This window comes from Vipera berus, assembly GCF_964194415.1.
Source record: "Vipera berus genome assembly, chromosome: 5".
In the NCBI taxonomy this organism is placed as follows: Eukaryota; Metazoa; Chordata; class Lepidosauria; order Squamata; family Viperidae; genus Vipera; species Vipera berus.
The window spans coordinates 70,243,506-70,258,077 of NC_138207.1; the positions used below are offsets into that span (position 1 = coordinate 70,243,506).

General features: G+C 40.2%; 1 protein-coding gene across 1 annotated transcript in view; it reads left to right on the forward strand.

The window, feature by feature from the left end:
- INPP5A (inositol polyphosphate-5-phosphatase A) overlaps positions 1–14,572 on the forward strand; it is a 322,080-nt gene that overhangs the window by 179,303 nt on the left and 128,205 nt on the right. The window contains exons 5-6 of the mRNA XM_081329302.1: positions 10,540–10,603; positions 14,071–14,174. Coding sequence (XP_081185428.1) covers positions 10,540–10,603; positions 14,071–14,174 — 168 coding nt within the window. The remainder of the gene's footprint in view (positions 1–10,539; positions 10,604–14,070; positions 14,175–14,572) is intronic.

Sequence of the window (14,572 nt, forward strand, 5' to 3'; positions counted from 1 at the left end):
TTTGGCATGGAAATATGCCACTTGTTCATTACATATAATAATAATAATAATAATAATAATAATAATAATAATAATAATAATAATAATAAGAAGAAGAAGAAGAAGAAGAAGAAGAAGAAGAAGAAGAAGAAGAAGAAGAAGAAGAAGTCGGAAGGGACTTGGAGGTCATCTAGTCCAACCCCCTGCTCAGGCAGGAAACCCTATACCATTTCAGGCAAATGGCTGTCCAGTCTCCTCTTAAAAACTTCCAGTGTTGGAGCATTCACCACTTCTGGAGGCAGGTTGTTCCACTGGTTAATTGTTCTAACTGTCAGGAAGTTTCTCCTTAGTTCTAGGTTGCTTCTCTCCTTGACTAGTTTCCATCCGTTGCTTCTTGTCCTGCTTTCAGGTGCTTTGGAGAATAGCTTGACTCCCTCTTCTTTGTGGCAGCCCCTGAGATATTGGAACACTGCTATCATGTCACCCCTCACCCTTCTCTTTGTTAAACTACACATACCCAATTCCAGCAACTGTTCCCTATATGTTTTAGCCGGACAGCTCAAGAGGTAAAAACAACTGCCTAATGTGCAATCAGCCCAGGTTCGAATCTCAGAAGGGTATGGCTGACTGATGAAAACTAATAAGTTTGAAATGCATTTCAGTCTCCCTTAATTCTTTGTTAGTAATTTACATAAATATATGAGCTGTCCGGTGTGACTACTGCCTGTTCGATGGCCTTCAAGATAGGCTGAAACAGGAAATAAAGATTTGCCCCATCTTTGGGGCCTAGCAAGGTAATCTAAATAGTTAACAAGTATTTGACACATATCTCCCCTTGCAGAAGCTAACAAAGCGAGAGAGATCCTGTGGCTCAAGAGGTAAAAACAACTGCCTAATGTGCAGTCAGCCCAGGTTCGAATCTCAGAAGGGTATGGCTGACTGATGAAAACTAATAAGTTTGAAATGCATTTCAGTCTCCCTTAATTCTTTGTTAGTAATTTACACACACACACACACACACACACACACACATATATATATATATATATATATATATTTCATTCTGAGTATCTAGACAAGAGAACCAGTTTGACATAGTAATTAAAACACCAAGCTAAAAACCAGCCTTAGAAAGGTAATGGCAAATCACTTCTGAAAATTGTCCAGGAACACTGGAAGGCATTGACTTGAAGGCAATCCTCATAAATAAATAAAATAAATTTAAAAACTGTACAACACAAACCTATTTCCTTCATGATGGGCATTTGCAATAGCATTCACACTACTTTTGTCAAGCAGTGAATAGATTTAGAGATAATAAGATCAATTCAGTGAAATTAACTTTAAAAAACCCCTAAATTTGATACCTTTCAACCATTCTGTAATATTTAAAAGATCTACCTCTAGGTCCAATGTTACTAAAACAAGAGTGACCAAAACTGACGCAAGAAAGAAAACAAAATGATTCAGAATATAAGAAATACCTTTTTAACTGCATAAAGAGAACCCAATATCCAGCTCAGTGATGACTTGATGGACTGGATCAGAGGCTTAGATTATATTTTTACAGACACATTTACTGCCAAGAAGCATTTCCAAATACTGTTCTTTTCATGCCATGTTATTAGCTGTATTGACTAGCCATTCAAATTGATTACTTTCCATAGCTTCTCCATAATTGTATGCTTCTTGACATCATGTGAGTTTTATTATCTCTTCATATCTTAGCAAATATCTACAGTATTGAATATTGAGTTTTAACAGTGGAGCATGTTGATTAAGCTTTAAGACACTTTGCAATCTCTACCTCTCAATTTTGTGCTTGTGATGTTGCATCAGAAAAAAATATTAGCAAATACAATGTGTTAAAAGATATTTCATATTGCTTTTTAATGAGCAATACTGGTAGGATTTGGAGTCTCTGTGGGGTCATTGTTACTAATAAGGTTGAAAGGTTAAACATGACAGAAGCTACTAAAAGAAATGAATTTGGACAAAAGGTGATTCAGAAGGGAGTGACAATGATACATATTGCCCCTCTATATGTTTAATTTATATTTCAAATAGAAGAATTTGACATTGGAAAATATAACAGCTGCAGTCAAAAGTGGAGATCATAGCACTACCAAAGGAGTAAAGTTACCAAAGTTAGTAGAATTCAACATAAATATAAAAATGAAAAGTGAAAAATCTGGGTTAATAGTAAGGACAAAGCTAATTTCAAACAATAAAGTTTAATGAGCTTATGTTTGATGACAAAAAAATGAAGCGATAGATGGGTCTGTTTTCTTAGGCAAAAAGCAGGCTATGATGGTGTGTGCTGGATAAATAAAAATAAGCTTAATCCCAGGGAAGACTTAGTATGAAATTTGTAGAAGATTGTGAAGGAAGGGGGTATTTCTTGCGCCAAGGAAAATAAGAATTAGGGATGTGCAAAACATTCCATGAACAACTCTGAATGGAACATCTGCTTTTGAATGGTTTGTGATCAAAGCAAAACATTCATTTGGTCAAAATACAGGCAAAAAAGACAGAATGAGAAGATGTGGTTTGAAGCGGGGATAAGAATAGGGAAAAGCCAAAGACATCACCAATGATCTCTGAGGGAAGGAAGGGCACTGCAAAAATCAGGATAGGCCACCTTGAGATCTGCCTTAGGCTGAGTTGGAACAAGTAGGAGACAACATTTTCACAAGCTTTATAAGCTTGTTCATAGATTAAGCTTTATAAGCTTGTTCATAGCCTTGGTGGAGCAGTGGGCTAATGCCTCCTTAAGTAACACCAGCTGCCTGCAATTAGTGCAGGTTCGCATCCCACCAGGCTCAAGGTTGACTCAGCCTTCCATCCTTCTGAGGTAGGTAAAATGAGGACCCAGATTGTTGGGGGCAATAAGCTGACTTTGTAATAATGCCGCTTGGGGTGTGTGTGAAAGCCCTAATAAGCAGGCATATACATAGAATGAAGGCTACTGCTAAGCTTGTAAACCGCCCTGAGTCTTCAGAGAAGGGCGGGATATAAATGGAATTAAAATAAAAATAAATAAAAAAATAAAAAATTAACAGATAATGCTAGAGCAGGGGTCAGCAACCTGAAACAGTGAAAGAGCCACTCGGAACCGGTTCCCTCACAAAAGGAAAAGCTGGGAGCCGCAAAAAATGTGTGCACATGCACATACATGCGCGCATGCGCAGAACAGGGTTTGACTGAAGAGTGGAGCCAAGGCGAGATATGCACTTACCCTGCATATTTGAATTGATTGGTTGAACTTTTTTAGTCCCACTTTTTTTTTTTTTGGACTGCACATGGCAGAGGACTGGGAGCCGCAGGAGACGGCTGAAAGAGCCGCATGCGGCTCCGGAGCCACGGGTTGCAGACCTGTGTGCTAGAGCTACAGGCTGTAAATTAGAAAACGTATCTTTTGCCTGCGACTCGTAGCTGTGGCTTAAATATGGCGAGCCGATCTTGTTCTAGTGTCCAATACTTTGAATTGTTGCAATCTGCAGTATCCACTCCAAGCATGGTAAGGCAGAATCTATTTCCATTGTTAGGAGTTAATATTGAATATTGAGTTTTAACAGTGGAGCATGGTAACCAAATATGAGAGGCCAGGAAAACAAAAATAGGTGGTAGCCGCTGGGGATGTTCTTAAAGTTTGAAACTTTGCTTGATTAGAGGAATTGGCACCTTCTTCTTTTTTTCTTAAGGAAACTTGCTGATCTTCACTGCTCAGTCCTCCTTAGCTAAGGGTTTAATTTCAGGGATTGGCAGTCCCCCAAATTCAGGATCAAACAATTTGTTCTCTGAATAGGCAGTTCTCTGTGTTGGATCAAAGTCATTCTTAGGAGGCTGACAGCTGCTGACTCTGAAACACCAGGCGTGAGAGTCTGCCTGATTCTCCTCTTTAGCCTCAAAATCAGAGAGCCCATATTTGAAGGAACTATTCCTTGCTACTGAGTCAGTCACAGTAAACGACAGGCCAGTACAGCTGTAGTTGCAGCTGAACAATGGGAGGGAAGGAAATGATTTGAAAAGATCAGACAGCCAGTGAGCCAGTGGGATATGCTATTCTGTGCAGGGAAAGAAGGAAAAGCCTTTGAAACACTGAGGGAACTGTTATGATGTGCTCTAGTGGAATCTGCTGAGAAGAGTAAGAAAGGATTTGTTGCACATCAGCTGTTCCTGACTAGCTGTGTAAACTACTGTAAGTCCAAATTTATTTTGATTTGGGGATGTTGCTTCATCTAAAACCTAGAAGAAGGGCTTTTCAACCAGTGGTACGGGTACCACCTGTGGTACATTGGCACCTGCCAGGTGGTACGTGACCATCCTAGAAAAGTGGTAGCAGGGGAGGGGAATGAGCTGAACTGGTGGCAGCACCGCACAAGCCTGAGCGAGAGATGGCTGGAGCTGCAGGGCTGTCAGGGCTCAGTGGAAGCACCAGGATCAGCGCCAGGCTCCAGCTGGAGCTCAGTGCTGATCCTGGTGCTTCTGCTGAGCCCAGAAGAAGCGCCGATCAGCTGGAATGTTGCAACATCTCCAGGGTCTTGTGATTTACATTCAGATGCTTGGCAACCGATTCATATTTATGACGGTCACAGTGTCCCAGGGTCATGAGAAGGGACCAAAACCTGCTTCAACCACCCAGCAGAGGGGGGCGGAGAATAAAAACCAAATACCCCCACCCCACCCCCGCTGCCAATCCTCAACAGAAAAGCTCACAACAATGAAAACCTTGGAAGGAGGAAGAGCACCGTCGGGCAGGCAGGCAGGTGTCTTGCTCGGCTGTGGCTTGAGGGGCACTTTTTTCAGTGCCATTGTAACTTTGAACAGTCACTAAGCGAACTGTTGTAAGTCAAGGACTATCTGTACTTCATCACTTTTTTACTTTTTTACTTTTTTTTTTGGTCATCAAGTTTTTGACACACTGCTAGGCGACTGGTGGTACTTGGATGTTGCCATATCCTAAAAGTGGTACAATGGGTGAAAAGGTTGAAAAGCCCTGACCTAGAACAACCAAAACATTCTAGGTATTGCTTCTAATGATTGATGATCAACCCAAAATGGTTTAGGAGAACATTTAGCATATAATGTATTCTTCCTTAAATGCCTTGTGTATGTCACATTTGTCCTTGTAATCAATCTTCATGCAATGCATGTACAGTATAGTTGCTGCTTCACTTTAATGGGAGTAACTATCCATTCACAGATAACGAAAGTTCTAAAATCCTCTGATGCTCAATTAACCTAATCCCAAGAGATCCAGTGTTTCATGTAAAATCCCCAATTTGAAAATAAATTCACTGGTCATCAGCAGCCTGTGAAAGCAACTGAGAACCACATCTCTTTCTATTTTACCTTTTCCTTAGCATTTCTGATATATCATACTCCCTTGCAATGAGTGTCCATTTTGACTGAAAGGATCTTGATTTCTATTTCTACTATGATTAATTAATCTTCACGGTTTTGTGTTTTGGACTGTGAGGAGCTCTGAATGGTACAGATTAAGTTGCCAGCTAAACGAGAATTCAGATACATTCTAATGAAAGCGGGATAAAGTGGTCTGTCTGGGATTCAAGGTGCATTTTCCATTTCATGTACACTCATAATCAGAACAATTAAACAATTATCTTTTCACTGGTAATATTTTACTGTGAAAGCTGGGTATTAGTAAAAGGAAGAAAATAGATGCCCTCAAATAACAGTTTTGGAGATGGTTGGTGAAAGTATCAGAGATCATTAGAAGAATCAATTCTGGGCAAAAAAAACAAGCTGCAAGCAGAATATTGTATACTAGGATGTATACATCACTAGCATGTGATGTAAAGAGACGATTATGTTTGACTAGACGAAGGAAAATACAAGAAGCAGAAGACAATGGTGGATGTATTGGATCAAGGAAGCTAGTAGAATATCCTTGGAAGGCCACTTAATAGTTACAAAATCAAAATGGCAATGCATTTATCTTAAAGGTCACCTAGAATCAAACTTGACTCAATAGCACTTAAGTGATTATATGTGGATAGCTGTTACAGTGTGGCAAGACAAGCGTGACCATTGGGGATATTAAGACCACTCCTAGTAAATTCTTCAATAAAATTCAGTTTTTATTAAAAGATTATCTAATTTAAAAAGAAGAGGCTGGTGATCTAGCTTCTTTAATGCTCAAGACCTACACATTACACTTGATTTGCCACTTTACAGTCTTTTTGTGTTCAGCTGGGATATTTTTATGTAACCAGGCATTTTAATCTACATTAATTGTTCAGTCTCATGGTTAAGAAATAAGAACTGTTCACAAACCAGGAAAAAATGGTTTATCTACCTCAGTTTATTTTATTTTATTTTTAAAAAACAGTATTTTGTTAAGTAGAAGCAGATTAGGCTTTCCCGTGCATTGGGAAAAGCAACTTGCTCCAAGGGGCATCAAATTAGAAGAAAACATGGGATTTATATATATCGCTGCTAGGATGAGGGAGCTGCTTTTTGGGTTGCACTTTAGGCAATAAAGTGATTTGAGTCTATACTTCACAGAAGATCTGCAAGTCTCCAGCTAAACACTCAGCTCTACTACTATGAATTTGGCAATGAGTTCCCAAATGCAGAAGCAGTTTCAAACGTGGACCTTATGTATTATTGATCCTGCTCTATGTATTTTTTTAAACAGCTGGTTTCAGTTTCAAGAAAAATTCACAACTACTAATTTGGGTGAATTTGCACACACATGAAGGCGACTTTTGTGCTTTTCAGTAGCTAGAAAAATGTCTTCAATTGACAAAGTACAGATTCATAAGAAACTGAACATTGCCAGAACCTTAACATTGGACCTGTTTATGATTTATAAATTACTCAGGGACAAGGGGTGGGGATGTAAAATCTGAGTCTGTAAATATGTTAGGCACACACCTTAAATTTTTTCACCGGGTATAAATGAGAACAGAGAAAAAAATTATACTTTATATATACATATATGGTTTATTTTCTGACTCTTCAACTAAAAAACAACTCAATAATGAAAAGACAGGGGCACCCTTCTGGCAAAGCCAAGTTTTGGCTGACTGATTGCTGCATTATGTATGAGAAATTGCATATCTCGGGAAGGAACATTTGCTGATTTGTCAAAAACACAAACATGAGCGCCTGCTCATCTTCTTGACATATTAGTTCACCCAACAGAAAACACTGTCACACATTTTTAATTGATGAGTACACTTTCTTATGAATCAGGCAGCTTGCTTTGGTTACTATTATTGTTTTATTGTGTTTTACTGTTATTAAGGATTTATCTACCCAGGAACAAAGTACAAAGAATTAGCAATCATTCCTAAAAACAGAACTCAAAAAGCAGTTATTTTCTGGAAGGAAAGATAAGGGAGTTTTTTTTAAAAAAAGAAATAAAGTAGGTAAAAAGGCTGAAATCTAATATAATTTTTATTTGCAATAACAGCTATTTTCTGGAAGGAAAGATAAGGGAGTTTTTTTAAGAAATAAGGTAAAAAGGCTGAAATCTAATAATTTTTATTTGCAATTAATAAAAAGCAGAAGCTAATTTCTGGTAATATTCAAAAGATACACAGACATGCATCTTTTTAAGAATCATAATAATAATTCTTTAAATAGCAATATTCTGGAAGGGCATATTCTTGCAGACGTAATGTCAACATCCAGCTCGAGAATCCAGATAAAACTCCAGATTAATTCTTTTTCCAAAAATCTTACTGTTTTTATGTTTATATATAATTATATATAAATTGTATACACATAGACACACACACACACACACACACACACACACACACATGTATATATGTATGTATGCAAGTATGTATAGCAGTATGAAATTCTCGAACTCTGGGAAGAATATAAAACATCTATTTATTGCTAAAATAGTAAAAACAATAAAAACAACTATTTACAAACCTAAAACAACCTGGTCCACTGCCAGCATCATCAGAGTAAATGCTAGGGGGTGGGGAGTTTGTTTATAAACCTTGTTGACTCAGTGCCCTGCCCATTGATCGTGTGATAGGGCTGCCCGTCCTAACTAACCGTAATTGTCCTAGCTGTCCCGCATCTCCTTGTGCGTGTTCCAGTCCTATTGCTTTCTTTCTTCCTGTTGTTCCTTTCTTTGCCCCTCCTACCTCTGTCAGTCCTACCCTTCGTTGTTGTGCCTCCTCTCCTGCCTTTTTTATCTTCTCAACCCGTCCTCCTTGCATCCAGCCATGTGATGCTGTTATTAATCCATCTTCCAAATGCCCCCCTCCCGCAGTCATCATAGGTTGCGTGTCCTGAACTGTTATTGTATACGCCCCTCCATTGCCATTCCCCCCTTCCTTCTCTAGTGCATCTGTCCACGCCTTCTACAGTTCAATCCTGCCGATCTTCTCTGATCATTCGTCACGCATGGGTGTGTGCACGCTGTGGTGCCCTTCCCCCCTGCCTCGTCCACATGCAGTGGGTCAGAGTGGCTGCTGGATCATTCTTCTACCACACATTTACATTAAAAAATCATATAATCATGCTTTTATATTCTGCAACTATACAGTTTGCAAAGGCTCAGGATTTAAGGTGCCTCAAACATGACAATAGAATAAGTACCAACATGGTGGATGTCCCATAAGGACCTCTCATTTATATCATCAGATACAAATTTATATTAAGACATAGATTTTGAAATATAATATGTAATAGACACCAATTGCTATACAAATTTGTTGATTTAATCCTTAACCGTGCACATACACAATTTTATTTGGAATTTTGACTACAATAGTAAAACCTAACAAAACTAAGAGAAAGAAAAAAGAATGAAAAGAAAGAATAAAAACTGCAGGAAAAAAAGAAAATAAAGAAAAAAGGAGAATATAATAAAAGAAATATATATAGAAAAGTCTCTTTAAATTTCCATTACTACATGTACAGGTAGACTTTGACTTATGACCAGTCACTTAACAACCAGTTGAAATTAAGGCAGACATCCCTAAGCTCTTATAACCCATGCCCAAAATTATGGCCACTGCAGCTCCCCAGCTGTTATTTATTCCTGTGACCAACCTGGTCACTGCCGCAGCTATAACTTTAGGACTGGGCCTCTTACCCTCCTCACACTGTGTCACCCATCAAGCACTTCAAAGATCTCCAGAGCTTCGGAGGTCAAGTTAGGGAACAAAAACAAACCGCTCAATTGCTGGGCCACGTGGCACAATCCTGGAAGGTTTCACCATTTTCTGAGTGGCCACAATTCAATACAACTATCCTGAAAATGCTGGCTGCTTCTGGGATTGCACCACCTAGCAATGAAAGCATCCTTTCCTTTTTCTCTAACCCAACTTCCAGAGTTCTGGTGATCTTTAAGAAGTAAGTTTGTGATGGATGACATGGGGTGAGGAAAGTGCGGGGCCTGGTAGGATAGGAACCAGTTCCAAGATCTGTGGAGTTCCTGAGGAATGGAAAGTAGAGCACAGGGTGCCTTAGAGCAGGGCTTTTCAACCAGTGGTACGGGTACCACCTGTGGTACATTGGCACCTGCCAGGTGGTACGTGACCATCCTAGAAAAGTGGTAGCAGGGGAGGGGAATGAGCTGAACTGGTGGCAGCACCGCACAAGCCTGAGCGAGAAATGGCTGGAGCTGCAGGGCTGTCAGGGCTCAGTGGAAGTGCCAGGATCAGTGCCAGGCTCCAGCTGGAGTTTGGCGCTGATCCTAGCACTTCTGAGCCCAGAAGAAGCACCGATCAGCTGGAATGTTGCAGCATCTCCAGGGTCTTGTGATTTACATTCAGATGCTTGGCAACTGATTCATATTTATGACGGTCACAGTGTTCCAGGGTCATCTGAAGTGACCAAAATCTGCTGCAACCACCCAGCAAACGGGGGAATAAAAACCAAACACCCCCACCCACCCCTGCTGCCAATCCTGAACAGAAATGCTCACAACAATGAAAACCTCGGACAGAAGAGAGAGCACCGCTGGGCGGGCAGGCAGGTGTCTTGCTCGGCTGTGGTTTGGGGGGGGGCACTTTTTCCAGTGCCATTGTTACATTGAACAGTCACTAAGTGAACTGTTGTAAGTCGAGGACTACCTGTACTTCATCACTTTTTTACTTTTTTTTTTTTGGTTATTGAGTTTTTGACACTTTGCTAGGCGGCTGGTGGTACTCGGATGTTGCCATATCCTAAAAGTGGTACAATGGATGAAAAGGTTGAAAAGCCCTGCCATAAATGGTATGGCTTCCCCTGGGGCCCAAGAAGAACCCTGTGCTCTGCATAATAACCCACATGTTTGTTTAATGATTGCATTGGGGAGGGGAAAGACGGGAGATCATTAGTAATGTGCTCATGTGTGCGCTTAATGGCTGTAACAGGCTCCATTATGGTCAGATGCTTGGTCTTTGCTTCAGTCAGCAGCTCTGTGTTCTTAGAACCATCTTCAGTTTACCCTACTTCCCCTGAAAGCCCCTTCAACTCACCATATTTCAAGAATGTATTAATTTATTCTTGTCTTTTATTGGTGTATGGATTTTATTTATTTGTGTGCATTGCTGATTTTGTTTTTGTTTTCCATAGGCACTGGGCAGCTTTTACTTTCTACATGAATCCTTGAAAAATATTTACCAATTCGACTTTAAAGGTAAGGAACACCAACAGTGCTTCAATCCTATACATCAGACATGTCAAACACAAGGCCCGGGGGCCGGATCCGGCCCACGAAGTGGTTTCATGTGGCCCGCAAAGCCATCCTGGAAACAGTGAGGGAACGGCCCCCACTGCCTTGGCCCTGGCCCAGAGACCCTCCTTCTGCCAGAGACCCCCAGATCTGTCCCACTCCTGCCCAGGCCCCCATAGGCACCCTTGATGCGAACCATGTAGAGCTGGCCACGCCCACCCAGTAGGCCATACACACTTTAGCCACGCCCACCCAATAGGCCACACCCACCCAGCCCCCTGAGGGCAACCACAATGCTGATGCGGCCCTCAATGAAATTGAGTTTGACACCCCTGCTATACATATTCAATATGGAAGCGACTTCCATTGACTTGAGTGATGCTCTTGACTAAAAGTATTTGGAGGGTTCTATTATTCATGTTTCATGTTAAAGGAAACATTCTCCTTAGGATTTTAAGAGCTTTCATACATTGAAAACAACAAATGTGAGTTTGTGTGATGAAATGTGCCCCTGCATGAACTAAGGGAGAGAGTTTTGGCAACGCTGAGTTAGATTAAGAGTCTGTGCAGAACCGAGCTGGAAGAGGAGCGGGGAAGAGGTTCAGGGTAGTCATATCCTAGAATCTCTCAGGATGTGTTTAGTAGGCTAGAAAGTTATAGCTTTACTTTACCAAGATTCTGCCCACTAAGGGTAAGCAAATCAAAGATTGAACTCGATTGGACTTTACTGTGTCATCTCTGGGCTTCAGCACAACAGTTTGCCACTTATTTACACTTGACAGCCCTACCCAATCTTAGTTTTCTGCTCAGGATATTTGGAGTGTTCAGATCATTTCATAGGCCAATTTGATACAGCATTCAAAGTGTTGGATTTATGTTGGTCATCAGCCATGGAAGTTCATTGGATGATTTATATTCTTTTAGGGGATGTATTGCCCTTAGAGTCTTAGACAGATTTCTTTTTATTACTGCTGCTTAATGTTCACTGACTGACTTTAGTCACCAGAAAAAGGATGGCAGTGGCAATATTATTAAAGCACAATGAATTGTACATTTGGTTTAGAGCCGTGGTGGCGAACCTATGGCACGTGTGCCAAAGTGGCACGCAGAGCCCTCTCTCTGGACACACACAGCGTCCCCCCAGTCCTAGGCCTTAAGCTGGGTTTTATAAAACCTTTTTGCTTTAGGCCTCCACTGCTGTGTGCAAAAAAAAAAAAGGTTCAAGCAATCAATCAGTATCAACTTCTCGCGGGGAAAAAAAGATCTCGCAAAGTTGGAATTGATTGATTGAACTTTTTAGTCCCACCCAGTCCGCCGTTACCACCACAGCCATGCCCACCCAATTGGCCACAACCACCCAATGGGTCACATCCACCCAATGGACCACACCCACCCGGCACCCGACAATACATAAGTGGGTTTTGAATTGCAGTTTGGGCACTTGGTCTCTAAAAGGTTCGCCATCACTGGTGGTTAGAATGCAGTTTTGCAGGCTAACTCTGCCCATAATCTGCAGCTCAATCCTGAAGAGCTCAAGGTTGACCTAGCCTTCCATCCTTCCGAGATTGGTAAAGTGAGAATCCAGATTGTTGGGGGCAATATGCTGAGATTGTAAACCTCCCAGGGAGTGCTATAAAGGACTGTGTGGCAGTATATAAATCTAACCTTTATTGTCAAAGTACAACCATGTATACATTGAGATTGGCTGAGCCTCCCTGCGTGCCCCCACCCCCAGCTCACAGTGACACCAAACCCTCCATCATTACACCGGCCTTGCAAGTCAATCATACATAAAGTTTATAAAATTATTTCCCATTCAAGAGCCTAATAGCCGATGGATAAAAGCTGTTTTTCAGCCTGTTGGTACAGCTGGTTATACTCCTGTATCTCCTACCCGATGGTAGGAGAGTAAAGAGATACCGACCAGGGTGTGAGTCGTCCCTGAGAATTTTCCTCACTCTTCCAAGGCAGTGAGCCCTGGCGATGTCATCCAGTGGTGTCAGGGGACAGCCCACAATGTCTTGTCCTGTGCTCACCACCCTCTGTAATACTTTCCTATCCGTGGCTGTCAGACCAGCATACCAAACCACAATACAGTATGAGAGGACGCTCTCTATAGTAGACCGGTAAAAGAGGGTCATTAGCTGTTGTTCTACCCTGTGCTACTGCTATTGCTATTGCTATCTACCATAGAATGAAGAATTCTGGCAAATTATTTTTTCACTCTAATGTATTATGTAGTTTTTCTGAGAACCTCCAAGTAGTATTTATGGTTTCTCCTTCTTTAATGGCGGCGCAGTGACTCAGCAATTAAGACGCAGGGCTCGTCAGCTGGAAAGCTGGCAGCCCAGGTTTGAGATCCGAGCACTACGCAACAGGGTGAGCTTCCGTCCTCACCCCAGCACCTGTCAACTTAGCAGTTCGAAAGCATACAGTACAAATGCAAGTAGATAAATAGGTACCACTTTGATGGGAAGGTAAAAGTGGTCATGTGGTCTTGTTGGCCATATGACCACCGTCTTCAGATAGCATTGACTCAGTGGCTTTGAAACGGACATGAGCACACACCCCATAGTCTGCAGCGATTAGCGGAGTAAAATCTGCAGGGATTCCTTTACTTTCTACCTTCTTCAATAATTGCATTGCTATGAAGTTGATAGAAAATTAACTAAAGAAGATCATGCTTTGAGGGAAGAACCATTACTTACTTGACATGCAGAAATTTGCACCTTTCATCTTTGACATATGCATCAAATAGATCAGGTAGTAGGTAATAGAGGCTTTTTCTTGATTTCCTTTAAACATTAAAACTTACAAACTGTAAATGTTACAGTGTTGCCAATGTGTTTCAAGGTTGAGTCACATATTTCTGGCACTTGCCCCAGTCTAATTCTGACCATGACAACATGCCAGTTCTTGAAATCAAAGAGGCAAGTGTTAACAAAACTTGCATTTAATTTGTCTTTTACATGTACACAATATAGTCACATCTTTTGTATGTTAGTATGACAGCTTAAGTAATGTTTTTTCCAATATTTGGAATAACTTTGTTTTGAAAACTATTTGGGATTTGATAAATGACTACTCCAATTTCAGTATAAAAATCTCCACAGTCATTCTATACCTTTGTACCACATTACATCATTGAAATTGTAGGTGAAATAATTGTCTCAATTATTCAGTTTCATTATTATTGTTCTTATTCAAAATGATACCCTTCTTATTTTGTGGGGGGGGTGGGGTTATTAAAGAATAGTGGTTCTGTAAGCATTGCCTTTCAAAGCATTGAACTGAATATTTATGGAGGCATCTTAATTTGTTTCCTTGGATGTTTGTTATCACTTACCAGTTTCTTAAATTCCTATATTTATTTTCCTTATACTGAGCATATTAAAACTCATAACATTCTTAATTCTCTTATTCCTTCTCAGCTAAGAAATACAAAAAAGTTACGGGGAAAGAGATCTATTCAGATACATTAGAAAGTACACCTATGCTGGAAAAAGAAAAGTTCCCACAGGATTATTTCCCTGAGGTAAATATAGAGAAATAGTAATATTTGAAAATGAAGCATGTGATTGTAATTTTAATTGCTTTATTCATTTAATTGGAATCATTTTTGGATCCGGATCTAAAGTATAGTTCTATCGATGATTTTTCTTTTATTTACTAAAAGCTATTTGAGCCTCTTTAGGGAGAATTTTTATCTCTTATATATTTTATCTCTTATATATCTTATATATTTCTATTAGAAATCACCCATCTTCCTCACAGAGCAACTCTGGGTGTTATCACTGAGTCAAAATGTTGTTTTCAAAACCTTCCCAGGCTCATATTTGAGTATGATCTCCAAATGACCTATTTTCAAAATGTCTAGATCTCTGAAGTCAAACCATCATGTTAAACTGTGTTTTAAACTTTAAAACTATTTTA